This window comes from Pelobates fuscus, chromosome 2, assembly GCF_036172605.1.
Source record: "Pelobates fuscus isolate aPelFus1 chromosome 2, aPelFus1.pri, whole genome shotgun sequence".
Classification (NCBI taxonomy): Eukaryota; Metazoa; Chordata; class Amphibia; order Anura; family Pelobatidae; genus Pelobates; species Pelobates fuscus.
The window spans coordinates 159,767,564-159,789,722 of record NC_086318.1 but is presented as its reverse complement, the minus strand read 5'-3'; the positions used below and the strand labels follow the sequence as shown (position 1 = coordinate 159,789,722).

Here is a 22,159-nt window from a genome sequence, read left to right as displayed (position 1 = left end):
AGATAAAGGTCGAAGTAAATCAAGAGACAATTATCGCTCATACACATCACAACATCAGATGAGATCTCAATATCAACAACAGAGAGATAAAAGTCAAAGCAAATCAAGAGACAACTATCGCTCATACATATCACAACATCAGATGAGACCTCAATATCAACAGCAGTATAATAAACGAAATGATTATAGGAGAAACGATAGAGAACAGAGATCACCCCCAGAGAGAGAAAGAACACACCGCACATTCCCATCCAAAAATTCCAAGTACGAGAGTTACAGTCAAGCCTTACAATCGAATATTCCCAATGCTAGGAAGACAATGGAAATAGAAAATAAGAGGAAAGGAACGTATAGGGAACCAATTACAGCTCCCATAGCACACACAACCGAAAGGATAGACGAGATATTAGACTCCTCTAGACCAGAACACTCATCTAATTTTTTATGGAACGACCCAGTCTCAGAGAGGTTGAAACAGACACGGCACATAAAAATTTGGGAATCACCAGGCAAACGCCAAAGGTCAGCAACCCAAGAAAGAGAAATAGAAATAGAAAGAGGAGACCACCATCACAGGGAAAAGAGGGGGAAGAGATAAACACAAAGGGTATATTTAATTTAATGGAAACGGAATTACCCATTAATCAGATACAGGTACTCCAAAAAGGCCTAAAATTCGCACCTACTACAGACATTAATAAATTTGATTTTTACATAGATATTAATAAATTTATCAGGAAACTGTGCCTAAAAAAATTCTTTTTCGACAGAGAGGAAAAAGTGGATACGGAAACAATATCAGAATATGAACACACAGATCTTAAAGTTAAATCAGATTTCTTTCCAAAACACCTAATTTCCGATGAAATAAAAGCCTTCGAATTAATGGTGATGAAAGAAATCAAAAAGATAAAACCATTAAACCAATACCACCAAAATCTATCTAAAAGAGAAAGAAACACATTAAAAGAGTTAAAACAAAATAAAGAAGTAATAATCAAACCTGCGGATAAAGGTGGAGGGGTGGTAGTAATCCCAAAGGACAAATATCTAAATGAAGCAGATAGGATACTATCTGACACAGATACATATAAAAAGTTAGATAAAAACCCAACAGAAGAAATAAAAAGAAAGTTCGATTTATATATACAAAAAGGACTAGAACTAGGCATTCTAACATCAAAGGAAGCAACATATTTAACAACTTCCCATCCTATTATACCAGTATATTACCATCTCCCGAAGGTCCATAAAAATAAAGAAAATCCCCCAGGAAGACCCATAATATCTGGCATTAACTCTGTGTCATCCAAAATTTCAGAATACTTGGATCACCTCTTACAACCTATAGTCATTCATAATCCAGCATACCTCAAGGACACACTACACATTTTACAAATTTTAGAAAACACTGTTTGGAACGAAGGGAATTTTCTTGTCACATGCGATGTGACCTCGCTCTATAGTATCATTCCCCACGCAAAAGGGCTAGAGGCAGTTGAACATTTTTTAAAGAAACATAATTTTAAGGAAGAACAGATAATTTTTATTCTAGAAGGTATTCTTTTAATACTCACGAACAACTATTTTTGGTTCAACGAAGAGTTTTATCTGCAAATCAGGGGCACAGCGATGGGCACCAAGTTCGCCCCCAGTTACGCGAATTTATTCATGGCCTATTGGGAAGAACAATTTATATATGGAGACCATACATGGGGGGCGAACTTGGTGAACTACCATCGCTATATAGATGATATTTTTTTTATTTGGACAGGGTCACACACAGAACTTACCTCTTTTATTCAACATCTGAATGATAATCGATGGAATATCGTTTTAACAGCTCAAATCAGCACTACACAAATCAATTTTTTAGACTTAGAAATCTTCATATCTCAAAATAAGATCTCCACTAGAAATCACTTTAAAGAAGTGGATGCAAATAGTTATATTAGAAGGGAAAGCTGCCATCATACCCCTTGGTTGAGCAATGCTCCTAAGGGCCAATTTATGAGAATTAGAAGAAATTGTACAAATGACCAAGATTTTTTAGAACAAGCGAACAGAATAAAAACTCAATTTTTAGAGAAAGGGTATGATGAAGTCTCCCTCCAAATAGCCTTAGACGAAGTCCAGCAGACACAAAGAACTAACTTGTTAACATATAAGGATAAAAAAAACAAAAAAAAGAAAGAGTGGAGTACGGATATCCCTTTTATATGCAACTACCACGGTAACAACAGAAAGGTAAATAAGATTATGCACAAATATTGGCATATTTTAAAAGATGACCCGATTTTGAAACAGATGCTACCCGATAAACCAAAAATAATTTTTAGAGGAGCAAAAAATCTCAAGAGTACATTGGTCAAGAACAACAATAAAAATACAATAAAGGAAAGAAATTTCTTTTTAATGGAAAAAGGTTTTTACGGTTGTGGACAGTGTGGAGCATGCAAAAATACAAAAAGCAAAAAGAGACACTTAGTAGATCTAGAACCCCATATCAATAAGAAATTCAGTATAAGAGATCACTTAACCTGCCACTCCAAGGGGGTCATTTATGCCTTAAAATGTCCGTGCAACTTAATTTACATAGGCCGCACCATCCGAAGTTTGAACATCAGAATAGCGGAACACATTAGAAATATCCGAAACGGGGTAGAAACCCACAGTGTTTCAAATCATTTTAAAAAAACACATGGACAAAATCCGGAAGGACTGTTCTTTTGTGCATTAAAACAAGTGAAAAAAGATTGGAGAGGAGGAGATTATTCCAATAAAATAGGGAAGGAAGAAATGAAATTTATCTTTAATTTTAACACTATGATACCGGAAGGTTTAAATAACGATTATGAGCTATGTCACTTTATGAGTTAATCCACCTCACATACACACAAGAATTAGGAGATACTATTTTACTATTTGTACCACTTATTCTGCACCCATTTCACCATATATTTAAGAAGTCTGATGTTGTATATGTTCTTATTACAGATTATTTAATATTTCCATCTGTGTTATTCTTCCGTTGTATTGCACAGTCCTGCTACATATATTGCAACCCAGTATAGCAGCACTGGGTAATTTTATCTGCATTTGATTCTACATTTGTTGATTTTATATATCTTCCCCCTTTTTTTGATATCTATGAGGTTTCGGACCGCAGAAATTTTGGAACGCATGTGCGTTCCATGAGGGCAGTAAGCCTATTGGCCGGTCGGCCGGTCAGGAACACGCATGCGTCTAAACGAGGTGGCACGCAGACGCTGTATAGCAAGCCCCGATTGGAACGCATGTGCGTTCCATTTCGATGAGTTGCGGAAATGGCCGCCGACGTGTGAGACACACGTGCGCCCGACCCCAACATGCCCCGGAAGTTATTTTTGACAATGGTTGGAACGCATGATGCGTTCCAGATTAACGATTTACAGGAAGGAAGAGTCTGATTGGCGGAGAGGGTCCGGCGGGAACCCCATAAAAAGGGAAACATTTGAAGTGAACTTTATCCAACTGAGGAAGCCTGATTGAGAGGCGAAACGCGTTTTGGACACCTGGACACCTTATTGAAGGACACTTTTTTAAAAGACTTTAACTTTGGATTTATTTTATATTACTTTTGCACTTTAACCAGTTGTATTCTGGTAAAGCATATTTATTTTAAGCGTTTTTTAAAGAAATAAACCTACCTTTGAGCAGATACCTAAGTTTCCTGCTACTTCATTTCAAGACAACCAGCACAGGTGAAGAAGGACAACCAGGATTCTAGCAGTATATAGGTTTGGACAACCTTTGAATGGTCCAAAGGAGTATACAAAGAGAGTCATATGAGGGTATGACTCCAACATTGTGAGTGCAACTACTATTTACTTATTTCATTCTATGTTATTGTATAGACATACTACGCTATTGTGCATATACCCTTGTTTTACAGATTATCAAAGACTCAAGCGGTTCCACCTATACCTGAACAACTTTAGCTTAATGAAGCAGTTTTGGTGTATAGAACATGCCCCGGCGGCCTCACTGCTCAATCCTCTGCCATTTAGGAGTTAAATCCCTTTGTTTATGAACCCTAACCCCTTAACGCCGTTATGGCGTACCATGCCGTCACGCATTAAATGGGCTTTAAAGCCGTTGCGACGGCATGGTACGCCGTAACGGCTTAAGCCCCCAAGAAGAGAGGTGTACTTACCTCCGCCGCGATCCTCTTCTGGGGGGCTGCCTGAGAGCCCAGGCAGTCCCCTTCCGGCAAATGAGGCCCCCGGGGGCCATGTGATCGATCTCAAAGAGCGATCACATGGCCTCCTATAGCTGGCTGTGGATCTGCCAGCAGGGGGACTGTCTGAAATATCAGACAGTCCCCCTGCTGGTAGGAGGTGTAAAAAAAATAAATTAGACATGTGTAAAAATAAAATAAATATATTTATATATATATATATAATATGTATATATATTATATATATATAATATATATACATATTATATATATGTAACGTCATACAAAGTGTATTTTAATATTAATATAAGTACATATATTAATATTAAAATACACTTAGAATGATGTTACATATATATATATATATATTATATATGTATATATATTATATATATAATAGATGTACATATATATATTATATATAAATACGTATAATTAAAATAATAAATAAATAAAATAATAAAATAAATAAATAAAATATTGAAACAAAATTTAATATAAATTATATATGCATATGTAATTTCATTCTAACTGTATTTTGTTATTAATATATATATATCGGTAACAAAATACACTTAGAATGACATTCTATATATATCTATCTATATATAAAATACAAAAAAACGCAAATATATATATATAGATAAATACATATAATTACATAAAAGATTACATTAGTATACGCGTAGAATTTAAATACCTATAAATGCATATATATTAAAATTCTACGTGTATATTTAAATAATCTTTTAACGTAATTATGTGATTTGATTAATTAAAATTTGATTGACATGCCTGACAACACAGGGAGAAAGTGCAGAGAATTTAATTCGCAAGCACTATATTTGACCCTGTAACTCTCCAAGACACCATAAAACCTGTACATAGGGGGTACTGTTTTACTCGGGAGACTTCGCTGAACTCAAATATTAGTGTTTCAAACTGGTAAATTGTATTACAACGATGATATTTTAAGTAAAAGTGACGTTTTTCACATTTTTTACAAGCGAACGGCACTTTTATGGTCTATATTATTGTTGTAATATGTTTTACTGTTTTAAAACACTAATATTTGTGTTTAGTGAAGTCTCCCGAGAATAACAGTACCCCCCATGTACAGGTTTTATGGTGTTTTGGAAAGCTAGAGAGTCACATATAAGGCTTGCATTTCATTTTTTTCACATTGAAATTTGCCAGATTGGTTATGTTGCCTTTGAGAGCGTATGGTAGCCCAGGAATGTGAATTACCCCCATGATGGCATACCATTTGCAAAAGTAGACAACCCGAGGTATTGCAAGTGGGGTATGTCCAGTCTTTCTTAGTAGCCACTTAGTCACAAACACTGGCCAAATATTCGTTTTTTGCTTTTTTCACACAAAAACAAATATGAACGCTAACTTTGGCCAGTGTTTGTGACTAAGTGGCTACTAAAAAAGACTAAACATACCCCACTTTCAATACCTTGGCTTGTCTACTTTTTCAAATGCTATGCCATTATGGGGGTAATGCTCATTCCTGGCTACCACACTGTCTCAAAGGTAACATTACTAATCTGGAAAATTTCAATTTGAAAATGGAATGTTCTATATTTGACCCTGTAACTTTCCAAAACAACATAAAACCTGTTAATGGGGGGTACTGTTGTACTCGTGAGACATTGCTGATTACAAATCTGTGCATTTTTTTGCAGTAAAACCGTGTTATGACATTCACAGTTAAAATGTCAGACGGAAATGCACATTTTAAAAAAAATCTAATTTTCTCACATTTTTTAAAATTTTATTCATAATAAATTATGTTCCATATATGAATAGTTAATGATAGATTAAAGCCCTGTTTCTCCTGAACAAAATGATATATAATAAGTGTGGGTGCATATAATTTGAAAGAGGGGAACTACGGGTGAACAGACATATAGCGCAAATTCCAGTTTTTGTTTACGTTTTGTTTTGATCAGAATGTGCACTATTGACTCCGTCCTGAAGGGGTTATGAACCCTAGTCACACCTCCCTGCATGTGACTTGCACAGCCTTCCATAAACACTTCCTGTAAAGAGAGCACTACTTAGGCTTTCTTTATTGCAAGTTCTGTTTAATTAAGATTTTCTTATCCCCTGCTATGTTAATAGCTTGCTAGACCCTGCAAGAGCCTCCTTTATGTGATTAAAGTTCAATTTAGAGATTGAGATACAATTATTTAATGTAAATTACATCTGTTTGAAAGTGAAACCAGTTTTTGTTTCCCATGCAGGTTCTGTCAATCATAGCCAGGGGAGGTGTGGCTAGGGCTGCATAAACAGAAACAAAGTGATTTAACTCCTAAATGACAGTGAATTGAGCAGTAAAATTGCAGGGGAATGATCTATACACTAAAACTGCTTTATTTAGCTAAAGTAATTTAGGTGACTATAGTGTTCCTTTAACTTCATATATTTGCTCTGTATACAGAATCACCAAGAATCACCAAGAACACAGAAAACCCGCTTCTAAAATAATTAACCATAGTGCATTAAATGTAATGTGTTCAGATACTGATGGTGTATTTTGTTGCACTCTCTCTTATAGAGCTGCTGATTTCATTTTAGAAAAGGAATATGTTTCTCTCTCTACACAAAATAGGGGCATTACATTGTCCTAACAATGTGCCTCTTCCCATGAGGCAGTGATCATATTTAATAAAAACATGCAAAGTCTAAAATCTAATCTTGTAAGACATATTCAATTTTTTCCAAATGCAATGTGCATAATATACAGCACGGCAAAGATGTCTTGGCAAGATTCTATAATAATCCCTGCCAAATACACGCTTAATATTATAGAACAATAATTTGATTTTGTTTTGGAAGAATAAGGACTTGAAATATACATATAAAAAATCCTGGGTGAAGAAAACATAATTGTTGAGAATAGTCAGCTACATTGGCAAACATTCAGATATTTGTAACCCCAAGAAAGTTTTGATCCATATTCTCATCAAACGTTCTAACATCCTCTTTAAAGTTATCATTAAAGATATCATTAATTGTGTTAATATTAGTTTATCTGCTTTACACTAGTTAACGTAATGTGTTAGTAGTAATACACAGTATTTTGTGTCTGTATATTTTATAAAATGAAAACACTTGCCTTGAACACAAACACTGCTTTTTATCAGCATCCAGTAATTCATAATTCTACGTTAAAGTCTGCTTTTGCTACTGAACAGGGAATGTGACTTATAACAGCTTCCTATACAATACAGCAGATTTAGCAGGTCATCAGTCATTATGAGTAGCATAAATACCGACTATAAAAACAGGGACACATATTTCCTATCATTATTTTCTAAGCAATTTTAATAAATAATATTTAAAAACAAAACACATTGTCCTAAATTAGTGGCTACAATAAGTACATCACCCTAGAGGAGATTCTTTTTAGATATATGTCCCCAAAAGGTTTCCAATGTACAATGCACATGTTAGTATATAATGAATATATATATAAAAAAATGGAAGATGCAAGGTGAATGGTGCATGGTGCATTACGGGAACACAATCCTACTATAAGGTTCTTGAGACATAATAATAATGATGATAATAATAATTAAAAAAACACTGACATTACATCCATAAACTTAAATATCCACATTATATCCATAAACCTTAATTTCATATGTATAAATCCTTTGATTCAAAAGCATTTATCATAACTGAGCCGCTTTATTCGAATCAGCCTCCACAATAAGTCTCTGTCCAATCTACTCATGATGGATTAATTATCACAGCTGTAGAACGTTCAGAATTGAACTTCATTCCCCAATCAGGCTTTCCACAGTTACATCCCTCACATGTTTTACATATGTCTTTGGGACATTTACAATTTGTCCTATTCCTATTGACCTCAGTGTCCAGTCATATAACACATCATATTCAATTGTTTATTCACTCATTAAAATGTTGTGTTCTATAATTGCATTGAACTAGACTGTACATTAGAAAAAGGCATTGTAAAACACATGCAGTTTACCACTCTATAACCATAACCTTGCCCTCCCCAGGCTTCCATTTTACTCCAGATTTCATTACTTTGTGGGTTTACCAGCCAACACTTCTCTGAGTCTGAACACGATTTAACTGAACAATGTCGTGCCTTCTCATTCTTTTCTTCTTCCTTTCTTGTTTAGTTAATCCTGACATTTCTCCGTCACCAATGCATAATGGAATGCCCATTAAGGCAGCAGTAAAGGTAAAATCCAAACATACTCACAAGCTTTCTATTTTAAATGATTTCTTCTGATATTCACAGAAATCTGATTTCTCCTACTGATACTGTTGCTCCAGTTACACCATGATTTAATGGGCCACAGCTGTCCTTCACTCCAGACCCTCTAAGAAAATGGAGTACGCATGCTACTCTCTACTCTGTACGTGTCATCATATCTCCCAAGTCTTTGTCATAGTTGCCTTTTAATGGTACTTCTTTTTTCTGGCTTCTTTATTATTTTCTTGAAGTACTGCCTCTCTCATAATTGGCCATGCCAATGACATCCATTAACATCTCAAAGCAGCTCTAATCTATTGGACCAACTTAAGAGACTATTCCTTACTCACATAACCTGTAATAGTATTCTCTCTAATCTCTGGCCTTCTCTCTGGTCTGTGGATCTACAATATCATGTGCATTCTAACCATATTAACACACCTTATTACAATACATCTTTCCTTAAGAAACATTTCCTCCTTAACATACAAAAGTCTCTACCAATCTCTCTTATCTTCCTTCCTCTTTTATGTATGAGAAAATGTATCCAACACCAGCAGAATTACTATCCATGCTCTTACTATACCCCACACTGACCACTGCATCACATTCATCATGCGTCTGACTCACAGCCAGGTTGCCCACTTACAGTCATTAATGAATAGCACTGCCATGCTCATCTTCCTGACTTCCCATTCCTCCTACACTATGTGCACTTCTACTAGTCCTTAGACTAACTTCCTATATGTTTTAGAGTTTAATTTCAAATCATGATGATTAGGTATGTCTCTTATATAACAATGCTCCAATATCTTCACAAATAAACAAGCATAACCCATCCCAGACATAATAACTATTCTAACATATCCACAGAGCTAGTTATTTGGCTAAAAATGTACTCTTGGCATCCTTAAAGGACAACTGTCACTTTAAAACTATTTTTTTTATAATAATCCTTTCATCAAGTTTTGCAAGGAAATGGATTTTTTTTTAATGAAGTGTATGTAAAAATATTAGACACACTCATCCCTACCCTTACTATAAGACAGGATCATTCAGCTATATACATGCACCTTGGGTCAAACAGTGTTTGAAAACAGACAGTTAGTCTCTATGGTCGTCTCTGCTTCACTCCCTGCACAAAAGCAGGAATGACCATAGAGACTAACTGTCAGTTCTCAAACATTGTTTGACACAAGGTGCATGTATATGGTTGAATGACCCTGTCATATAACAACAGTATGGATAAGTCTTGCTCATGTTTTACATATATTTCATTTAAAACACAAAATATTAGGCATGTGCATGGGGAAAATTTTCGGTTTGGTTCGGCATTCCGAAATTCGGGATTTTCGCTATTCGGAACTTCGGCACTTCGGCACTTCAGCACTTCGGCACTTCAGCACTTCGGCACTTCAGCACTTCGGCACTTCGGCAACTTCGGCACTTCGACACTTCGGAATTTCGGGACTTCGGCACCTCGGGACTTCTCTTGCAGCCGCTTGGTAGATAACTCCCTAATTACCACGGTATTAAGGAGTTATCTACCAAAAGGCCGAAAGACCTAAATTGGTCTTTCAGCCAAATTTACTAATACTAAGTAAAAATTACTTAGTATTAGTAAATTTTTCCCCTACTCGCTATATCGCGAGTAGGGGCATGTCTAGTAAACAGTGAGCAGCCTGTGACTGCTCACTGTTTAAAAAAAAAAGAAAAAAATAGCACTCCCCCCTGGCCCCCACCCCTGAGCGGCGGGTGGGGGCCCTAAATCAGAAAAAAAGGGGGGACCTAATGTCCTCCCCCCCTGGCCCCCACCCCTGAGCGGTGGGTGGGGACCCTACAGTAAAATAAGGGGGGGACCTAATGTCCTCCCACCTGGCCCACACCCATGAGCGGTGGGTGGAGGCCCTAAATACTAATAAGGAGGGGGGACCTAATGTCCTCCCCCCCGGCCCCCACCCCTGAGCGGTGGGTGGGGGACCTACAGTAAAATAAGGGAGGGGACCTAAGGTCCTCCCCCCTGGCCCCCACCCCTGAGCGGCGGGTGGGGGCCCTAAATACTAATAAAGGGGGGACCTAATTTCCTCCCCCCTGGCCCCCACCCCTGAGCGGCGGCTGGGGGCCCTAAATTGTAATAAGGCCACAGGCTGCTCACTGTTTAATAGACATGCCCCTACTCGCGGTATAGCGAGTAGGGGCATAATTTACTAATACTAAGTATTAGTAAATTTGGCTGAAGGAGCAATTTAGATCTTTCAGTCTTTTAGTAGATAGCTCCCTAATACCATGGGAATTAGGGAGTTATCTACTTATTCATTCCTGTCATTACATTGCCTGGCCAAGTAACTTACATTTTATATGAATGTATGTTACTTGATTGTTGTAAGTGTTGCAAATGCTTACAGCTGAAACCTGGCTATGTTTGTATACTTTTTATTTACAATTATTTACAATGTAACATTCTTCTTTCACTGGGTAAGTATATTAGTACTTAGGCAATACTGTGCTTCGGAACTTCGGCACTTTGACACTTCGGAACTTCGGCAACTTCGGAACTTTGGCAACTTCGGAACTTCGGAACTTCGACACTTCTGAACTTCTGAACTTCTGAACTTCTGAACTTCGGTAATTTCGGAACTTCGGGACCTCGGCAATTCGGCACTTCGGCAATTTGGACATTCGGAAGTACCCGAATGTCCGAATTGTCCGAAATTCGTCCGAATACATATTCGGACCGAAACGAATTTCACATGTCTACAAAATATATTTCCTTAATTAAACTTAGTTTTGAAGAGACATTACGCTATACATTTGCTAGCAATTTGGTGAGTAGAAAGTATAGATAAAAAGTTAAACACTTTAAAGGGACACCACATCTTGTTAGATATGTCAGGTGCAATTTAAGTTTTGTAATTAAAAATAAATAAATATGTTTAATGTATTAAACAATTGCTAGAGTTACAGACAAAGGTGTGCAATACCTTGAGAGGCAGTAGCTTCTGAATTACTCAACATGGAAGCAATAGATATGAATTAATTCACTCAACAATGAGTTGGCAACCAACTTTCATAATTTTGAATGAAACACCTAAAGACTTTGGTGATAGAGATTTAGTGATATATTGCTGTTTACATCTAGTTGACCATTCATGTCTACAAGTAATGTCTTTAGAATTAGGGTTTTAAGTTTAAATATTGGTCCAGACATATATTATTTGCTTACAGTACTCAGGCCTCGATTTGATCTTGTTGAAAAAGCTTTAATTTAATATTTTTGGATAAACTTTGAAAATAATTTTCAACATATTAAAATATCAAAAAATATAACATATATAATAAAAAAGTTTATATATCGAAATTAAAATATTTTACATAATATTAAATAATTTTAAAAGTTTATCCAAGAATATTAAATTGTGTGAAAAGCTTATTCAACAATATTAAATCAAGGTCTTAATGAGATACCACACTGACTATGAAAGGGCTGGTTCATAGTCTGTGTTTACTGCATTCCTCAAGTATAAGATGATTCTTGACATTCAGGGTATGGCCTGCTTTTGGTAGGAACTTTTTTTATACACTTGTTGAAATATTTTATCTGTAACTGCCAAAGTAAGCTAAAACGTATATGAAGCCTTCTAAGTGTGTTCTCACAAGAACTTCAACTTTTGTCTGTTCTCAGTAAGTCTCTCACACTAGGTGAACAAAATACAGATTATTTCAGATTTAAATCTGCTACCATGAGTTTTCATTTACTTGTAAATTGACTATTGCCAATCTCTAAAATGCCCAGGAACGTGTTACTCTGCTGTCTATCTACTCTATCAAATTTAAGTACTGATGACAAGTAATGTCCCGAAATGGACTCTTTCGTTGTAATTAAAGGTAAAACACTATTGCAGAAGACCGTTCTCTAAGTTATAGCACAATTAGCAATTAACATTAAACACTTACAGTTTCCAACACTATAACAATGAAGCAGAATTACTCACTAACTTTCATTCTCTCAAACTCAATAGTCACATTTTCGATAGTTTAGACCATTTGTCCACAAGACAATCTTTCTCTAAGTACAATATTGCAAATCAGATGACTTTATGTCAGAAATTATAGCTGTCTGTATCAAGACATTTCACCATGCAGATTATGCAAATGAAACACTACCTGAATCCCAATTGAGGAGCGTCGCTTCTTAAGGAAGTCATCTGATTTTTTCACTAGAACAGCCTTGTCACTGGTGCTTCGGACAGAGCTGATCTTGCTTTCGGAGGCATGGCGCTGTGCTGCAGCAGATTCCAGGGCAAGATTCATGGCCTTGTTGCTATCCAAACTATCGGTGGAGTTGTATAAGCCCCGGCCATCGTGAGGCCATGGGGATATCCTTTGAGTCCGGCTGTCATGGTAGGCATCCTGGGTGGATTCTGTGCTGCTTTGTGCTGTCACTGAGATTAGTGGTTTGGAGGTGGTACGTGGGGGAACAGGTGGTGGTGTTTTTTTGTAATTTGTATATGAAACAGCTGTATGAAAGCAGAAACACTGAATTAGAAACATTGGAAGGGATGGCAGATAACAATGCAGATTACATTAGAATGTATCATTTAAGACAATTATATAATTTATTATTTGCTCTTTTGAATTTCAATTTATCAAAGGCACTTGAGATGCTTGCAGAAGAAAAGACTAGTATATGGAATACATCTGTCTTACAAGCCCTCTAATTAAAGTAGAACATAGCTAAGACCATACTGAAGTCCATGCCATCTTTACCTCACTAGATTCTGTGTTCTGACTTTTAACCATTTGCCAGTTTGGTTTGCTAATGTGAATCCAGCAAAATGTATACATCTCACAAAATATATCATATATATACTTTCTTAGATCACCAATGATATGTGCAATCATAATTTTTGCTGGGCATGTCCAAGACTAGACAATTTCTTTACATGTCATAGTTCTGTACATAATGCAGTATATATATATATATATATATATATATATATATATATATACACTGCCTGGCCAAAAAAAAAAGTCGCCACCTGGATTTAAATGGACACTCCAGGCACGCAGACCACTTCTGTCCATTGGAGTGGTCTGGGTGCCAACTCCCACTACCCTTAACCCTGCAACTGTAATTATTGCAGTTTTCATAAAGTGCAATAGTTACCTTGCAGGGCTAACTCCTCCTCTAGTGGCTCTCTACTAGACAGCCACTAGAGGGCACTTCTGTGTTTATAGCACATGACATGTGCTATAACATAGCTGTACGCCCTCACACTATGTGAGGACCTCCAGCGTCGCTGAAATCCCCATAGGAAAGCATTGAAAGCATTTTTCAATGCTTTCCTATGGGGAGGTCTAATGTGCTTGCTGCCGGCGGCCGTGCATGCTCAAAAGGTCTCCCCCACCGGATGACGTCGGCGGGGGAGGAGCGTGGGCGGACCCTGACCCAGCACCGAAGGACATCAGTGCTGGATACAGATAAGTCACTAAAGGGGTTTGAACCCCTTCAGCAACTTGGGATGGGGGGTGGGAGGGAGAGGGGACCTGCAGTGCCAGGAAAACGGTTTGTTTTCCTGGCACTGGAGAGTCCTTTTAACTAAGCAAATAGGTAAGAGCCTCCTATTGGATAGTTACTGCAACTGACAGCTGGCAACAAGTTGTTTAACCCAACTCATGCAATGAGTAGCTTCTCATTTCCTAAACAACCATGTTAAAAGACACATCCCCGTGGTCGTAGAAAAGATGTTAGTCTGTTTGAGAAGGGTCAAATCATTGGCATGCATCATGCAGAGAATACACTTAAGGAGATTGCAGAAACAACTAAAACTGAGTTAAGAACTGTCCAACTCATTATTAAAAACTGGAAGGAGAGAGGCAGATGAAGTGATGCACCCATCATGCCTAGTTTCTACTGTACAAGCCTGTGGGGGCAGTGCTATGATCTGGGGTTGCTGCAGTTGGTCAGCTCTAGGTTCAGCAACATTATGTGCCCAAAGAATGAGGTCAGCTGACTACCTGAATATACTGAATGACCAGGTTATTCCATCAATAATAGCACGGCCATATTCCAAGATGACAACGCCAGGATTCATCTGGCTCAAATTGTGAAAGAGTGGCTCAGGGAGCATGGGACATCATTTTCACACATGGATTGGCCACCACAGAGTCCAGACCTTAACCCAATTGAGAATCTTTGGGTTGTGCTGGAGAATGTTTTGCACAGTGGTCCGGCTCTCCCATTATCAATACAAGAACTTGGTGAAAAATTAATGCAACAGTGGATGGAAATAACTCTTGTGACATTGCAGAAGCTTATTGAAACAATGCCACAGTGCATGCGTGCCGTAATCAAAGCTAAAGGCGGTCCAACGCAATATTAGAGTGCGTGACCTTTTTTTTGTTGACAACTTTTTTTGGGGCCAGGCAGTGTATATTGTGAGTATTTCAAAAAGATTTTAGACAATCTCCAGATTTCTAAAACTCTAGATAGAGGACTTCTAGAGCACAATACGGATGTAAATCTAGCAACATCTAACATTTTTCTCATGATTACAATTTGTGTATCATACTGTATATCAAGACTGTTCCCCAAACATAATCATTTGTTTTATTGATGTGAATCCAGCAAAAAATTATATATTTCACAAAATATATACTATATATATATCTCAGTATATATTGTTAAATATATACTCTGTGTAGAAAACACTGCTATTAAACATATGCTTAGTGTTCTGCTCCATACAATCATATTAATCGAGGATGATGCAGTATGGTTTCTAACTGCCTCAAGCTCAATGCATCTGACTCTTGAGCTGCTGGTTGAATGAGACTTGTTTTATATAGAAGGTTATATAGAAGGTCTGATTCAACCAGCAGCTCAAGAGTCAAATGCATCAAGCTTAAGGCAGTTAGAAACCATACTGCATCATCCTCGATTAATATGATTGTATGTAACAGAACACTAAGCATATGTTTAATAGCAGTGTTTTTTTAACCCCTTAAAAATGACATTCCAGAAGTTTGGTCCTTAAGGGGTTAATAGCACAGAGATAGAAGAGAAATATTTCACACATTAAAAAATATAGCATTTTAATTGATTCTGGTTACAACCTGTAAAATAGATACAACCTCTCTACATGGATACATCCTATTATAGTGGGTGTGTTCTTCATCAATGCTCCTGAACCCTCTCCGCAGGGCACAGCTAACAGTCCAAGATTTATGGATACCCCGGGTGTGTCTAAGGTGTTTAGAAAAATAAAAAAAAACACACCTTAGAATGTATGGTGTTTTTAGTTTTTAGTTTTTTTTTAAACACCAGAATAATCCCTAAATGCTGGACTGTTAGCTGTGTCTCGAGGGTTGAGGAGCACTGCTCCACATGGACTAGAAAGTCTTCCAATATATACTTTATATTATTATTCAATATAGATACATTGGCAATATTTGCAAGAAATGACAGACATGCACTGTGTTGTAGATTTCTTTTTCAAAACGTTTGTGTTCATCTGAGAAGAATGTTACATGTGGAGAAGCTACTGTTGGTAAGGAAACACTGGAGCTCTAGATTGAAAAGAGTAACATTGTTTGATGTTTGTTGAGTTTTGCTTGTGGACCAATGTTTAGCTATATAGAGAGATGTTGATATATGGTGTTATACTAACTATAGGAAAGGGTATTGATTATATGAAAGGTACTAAGAAGAGCAGGATTGAGATTGCCCAAGGCCTTTGGCAGGATGCAGAGATTGGGGCCCCTTCCTGGAATCCTGGGATTCATGCAGACACTGCACTCACACAGATGCATACATTCACATATACACTCACTCACAGACCCACCATAACAGATACATTAACAGACACAGATACACACTGCCTCATACACACACACACACACACACACACATATATATATATTACAAATATACTGTATACAAACAACGATACACACTGCTGCACACATTTACACAGCACATACAAACAAATACATAGACACACATATACACAAACACATAGATACATACTGTAACACACAAACAGATACACAGCCACACATATAAATAAATGGATACACACTGCCATACAAACACGCAGATACATACTGTCATATACACTGTTATGCATATACAAAGACTGACACACACACACACACACACATTGAGCTTTGCTTTAGCCACTCTCCTCTTTGTCTGTCTTTTGCTGGAGGAGGGTGGCTTCCCTGTGTTCCAGTGTGGCCAGCAGTGAGCGGCAACAGGCTATGTATCAGGGCTCTCCTTTCCCTTAGGTGTGGCTTCTTGCACCAGGAGGAAGTGAGCTGACATCACTTACTCCCAGTACTGCCATGCAGGAAATGAAGAGGCAGTGCTCTGTGCATTGGTGCAGGCAGCACAGAGAGATCTGTTGATTTACCTGCCAGCTCAGAGAATGACCAAAAACATACAGAGATAAAGTTCAGGCCAAGACAGGGGTCCACCAGTGCCCTGTCTTGGCTCACGCATTTGGCGGGCGCCTATGCTGCCTTGTGGGTACTAAGTGTGGGGGACAGAAAACAGTTTAAACAAAAGTAATATATACAGGGAGTGCAGAATTATTAGGCAAGTTGTATTTTTGAGGATTAATTTTATTATTGAACAACAACCATGTTCTCAATGAACCCAAAAAACTCATTAATATCAAAGCTGAATATTTTTGGAAGTAGTTTTTAGTTTGGTTTTAGTTATAGCTATTTTAGGGGGATATCTGTGTGTGCAGGTGACTATTACTGTGCATAATTATTAGGCAACTTAACAAAAAACAAATATATACCCATTTCAATTACCAGTGAAACAAATATAACATCTCAACATTCACAAATATACATTTCTGACATTCAAAAACATTACAAAAACAAATCAGTGACCAATATAACCACCTTTCTTTGCAAGGACACTCAAAAGCCTGCCATCCATGGATTCTGTCAGTGTTTTGATCTGTTCACCATCAACATTGCGTGCAGCAGCAACCACAGCCTACCAGGCAATGTTCAGAGAGGTGTACTGTTTTCCCTCCTTGTAAATCTCACATTTGATGATGGACCACAGGTTCTCAATGGGGTTCAGATCAGGTGAACAAGGAGGCCATGTCATTAGATTTTCTTCTTTTATACCCTTTATTGCCAGCCACGCTGTGGAGTACTTGGACATGGCGTGTGATGGAGCATTGTCCTGCATGAAAATCATGTTTTTCTTGAAGGATGCAGACTTCTTCCTGTACCACTGCTTGAAGAAGGTGTCTTCCAGAAACTGGCAGTAGGACTGGGAGTTGAGCTTGACTTCATCCTCGACCCGAAAAGGCCCCACAAGCTCATCTTTGATGATACCAGCCCAAACCAGTACTCCACCTCCACCTTGCTGGCGTCTGAGTCGGACTGGAGCTCTCTGCCCTTTACCAATCCAGCCATGGGCCCATCCATCTGGCCCATCAAGACTCACTCTCATTTCATCAGTCCATAAAACCTTAGAAAAAATCAGTCTTGAGATATTTCTTGGCCCAGTCTTGACGTTTCAGCTTGTGTGTCTTGTTCAGTGGTGGTCGTCTTTCAGCCTTTCTTACCTTGGCCATGTCTCTGAGTATTGCACACCTTGTGCTTTTGGGCACTCCAGTGATGTTGCAGCTCTGAAATATGGCCAAACTGGTGGCAAGTGGCATCTTGGCAGCTGCACGCTTGACTTTTCTCAGTTCATGGGCAGTTATTTTGCGCCTTGGTTTCTCCACACGCTTCTTGCGACCCTGTTGACTATTTTGAATGAAACGCTTGATTGTTCGATGATCACGCTTCAGAAGCTTTGCAATTTTAAGAGTGCTGCATCCCTCTGCAAGATATCTCACTATTTTTGACTTTTCTGAGCCTGTCAAGTCCTTCTTTTGACCCATTTTGCCAAAGGAAAGGAAGTTGCCTAATAATTATGCACACCTGATATAGGGTGTCGATGTCATTAGACCACACCCCTTCTCATTACAGAGATGCACATCACCTAATATGCTTAATTGGTAGTAGGCTTTCAAGCCTTCACAGCTTGGAGTAAGACAACATGCATAAAGAGGATGATGTGGTCAAAATACTAATTTGCCTAATAATTCTGCACTCCCTGTACAACTTATATACAAGAAAATCGAACATGCAGTTTTAATATGAAAATCACAGATTGCAACTAGCTTTATTTTACAGACGCTTGATAGACAGCATTGAGACTGGAATTCTGTGAAATGCCTGCTGCATCCTGACAATTTTATGACATTAATTAAGAAAATATGTTTCTATAAAAAAAATGTAAATCCTGCAGAATATATACTATATATGTGTATCTATAAATAAAGCATGTAAAACAGTCCTTATGCAACAAGAAAATAATAAGCATGGTATTGAATATATTTTTCTAATTGTGTTAAACTCAGTCAGTAAGTTTGCACTAGGTTTGCATTTGTCCCATTAAAAAAGTAAAATAAAACTTGTGAATAAAACTGAATAACTGTTCGGTAATGTATGGACTGTTTTTACAATATTTTTTTCTACGGCTTAATGAACATACTATATGTATATTTATTGTGAAATGTTACCTTGTACATATATATATACATTGTTGTAGATGGGCAAAATAGTTTTCTTTTCTTCTGTACCCTTTTCCCTAGTTTGTTTTTCCCAAAATATGTATTTTACTATGTTTTGAAAAATGTTCAATAAAGATTATTTGAGAAGACTGTGAATGATATGCTAACAGTGTGAAACAATCTAGATGGAGGCATTATGTTTGGGGAAAGGTCTTGATATACAATATGATATACAAGAATTGTAATAATGAGAAAAATGTTAGATGTTAGATATTGCTAGAATAATACCAGTATTGTATTCTAGAAGTACGCTATTAGGTGTTTTAGAAATCTGGAGATTTCTGCCTATCAGCATTTGTCAGAACAAATGATTGATATGTGATGTTCACAACACAACAGTTTGGATGACAGCAGAATAGATTGTCTAAAATCTTTATTAAATACTCACATTGATTTTTTTGGAAAGGGGACTACTCTGTATTCTGTATTTTCTCTCAGCTTGGCAACAATTTACAAAAGGAAGTGCTACCACTGTCAGATCTTGTCAATTTCCCCAGCCATCACTAGTATGGCTTTGAGGAAAGAAGTTTGGTCTCCAGGATCCCCTTTGGTCTCCCAGGATCCTTCACAGACATGCACAAGAGTACAGCACTGTCAATGGCTCATGCCAGATGAAGATCCAAGCATCAGAAGAGGGCCTCCTGGATAGAGATAGTGATGGCTGTGAGGGACAGTTTCTAAGTGGAAGAGAATTGAGGAGTGATCTATACACCAAATTAATGATTAATGATCATAACAATTAATGATCTATACACCAAAGCATGATCTATACCAGTGGTTCCCAAACCTTTTAGGTTCAAGGCGCCCTTAATTTTTCAATATTTTTCCAAGGTGCCCAAGTCAAAAAAGAATTCTAGGTTGTATAAATGTACACTGCAGCGGCATATACTGGGCCCATGTTTGGCAGAAATGCTTGCTATTCAAGCACAGATCCAGAACCTAATTTTGAGAGGGCCACTAGTAGATTATTTAAAAAACAATCCAGGCACAATAACCACTACATCACTTTGTAATGGTTATGGTGCCAGAATTGCCTTAGTGCCCTCCCAGAGTAAGTAGCCAAACTGTTTAAGAACAATTGGACAACTTACCTGGGATCTGCCCCTAGTAGTGGTCAGGGGCAGATAACTAAATAACGTGTGTGTGTGTGGGGGGGGTGGTGCAGTGTGAGGGCTCCAGTGTGTGTGTGTGGGTTGCAGTGTGTGCGTGTGAGGTGTGCAGTGAGTGTACGGGGGTGCATTGTGTTTGTGAAGGATGAAGTGTGTGTGTGAGGGGTGCAGTGTGTGTGTATGTGGGGCAGTTTGTCCGTGAGGGGTACAGTGTGTGTGTGTGTGTGTGTGTGTGTGGGGAGGGCTGTGTGTGTGTGTGGGGAGGGCTGTGTGTGTGTGTGGGGGGGAAGGTTGTATGAGGAGTACAGTGTGTTGAGGGGCAGGTTGTGTAAGGGATTCAGTGTGTGTAGAGGGGCAGTGTGTGTGGGTGGGCAGTGTGTGTGAGGGGTACAGTTTGTGTGTATGGGGGGTAAAGTGTGTGTATGGGGGGATGTGTGTGTATGGGGTGGCAGTGTGTGTGTATGGGGGGTAGAGGGGGTAAATATGGCTAGTTTTCTGGATGGAGTTGATTTATTATTCACTGTTCAAATCCAAGCCAAACAAAGGAGATGCGCAGTCACACCAGGAGACCCAGGGATTATTGCTCTAATATAATTTATTTTTATTACATCGTGCAAAAATTGAAGGTTTTTGTTCTGTTGATACTTGTCTATTAAGACGATTAATAAAAAAAATCCCAACTGCTTACAGCATACCATCAGTTATATCTGTTTCAATGGCTATGTGGACAAATGATACAATAATAGTAATACAATGATACAATAACTCCACTATTACATCAGAGGGAAAATGGAAATAAGTATCCATGCATATGTTGCAAAACTGTCTGGTTAGACTTTACTAATATTTTTTAGGATAATACCTGCCCTTCTAGTGGAGAGAAAAAGAACATCAGATGTACAAATAAATATATTAGCCCTTACACTATTGCCGATGATGTGAAAGAAAAGCAGTGTAGTAACGATTTTCACCTGGTCAGTAAGCAGTTAATTTTTTATTTTAATTTTTTATTATTCATATATTTAACCATGCCCCTGCTGGTTGTTTGACACATATTATGGATATTTAAGGTACTACCAGCAGAAATCTGTGGAAGTGTTTGTTCAATTGCAATTCAGTGTTTGAAAACTTACAGGGTTTGCCGCTAAAGTGCAAAGTCAAAGTGAATTTCAAATTTAGGGTAAAAAATTGCCAAACTGGAAAAATTCTCCAGGTATGTTTCTAGTGTGGCTGCTTTGTCCTACAATTAAATTTCACTTTGAATTCTCACTTTTGTGAATAACCCTGTACCTGAATTCCATATTTCTGACATTTGGATCTTTTCACTGGTATTTTATATAACAAACTGCAAATTGTACATTAGATGCATTTTCCCTGAATTTACCTCCAAATTGTTTTTAGTGAATATTTGAATTTAAATTTCAGGTAATTCTGTGATTTTCACAGAATTTTGCGATTTAGAAGCCAATTTAACCTTTAGTTAATACTCCGTATAGTTGTGTCTTACAACCAACTAGAAGATGTTTTAGGAGCAAAACCAATGAATGCATCTTCAGCAGAGACCCATAGGGCCATTGCTTCTGAGGATACGACAGAAAAAACATCTCTGCCAAGCTGAATGTACAGCAAAGTTGTTAAGTGTAGTGGCAAAGTATGGCCCACGTCTGCTTGGTGGTTGATTAGACACCTGGAAACTCGATAAGCCCTCAGGTTAGGGCAACAAGTACCATGCCTTCACACATCTATTATAATGTCTGTAAAACTGCAGGAGGTATTTTATCTCATCACGTCTGTAATGTAACATGTAAAGTGCGAAGTTTAATTCTTAACGCTATATAAATATAATATACTGAATTAAATATGCAGTGTAACTAACAGTGTTTATTGTATATCCTGTGTACATTAATGTAAGCCATAACGTTCTAAGTGTAACACT

At 37.6% G+C, this 22,159-nt stretch overlaps 1 protein-coding gene across 1 annotated transcript in view; it reads right to left on the bottom strand.

Annotated features, from left to right (window-relative positions):
* Positions 1 to 22,159, bottom strand: part of DLGAP2 (DLG associated protein 2) — a 331,780-nt gene that overhangs the window by 91,950 nt on the left and 217,671 nt on the right. Inside the window, exon 7 of the mRNA XM_063442905.1 lies at positions 12,627 to 12,979. Within this exon, the coding sequence (XP_063298975.1) occupies positions 12,627 to 12,979 (353 nt within the window). The remainder of the gene's footprint in view (positions 1 to 12,626; positions 12,980 to 22,159) is intronic.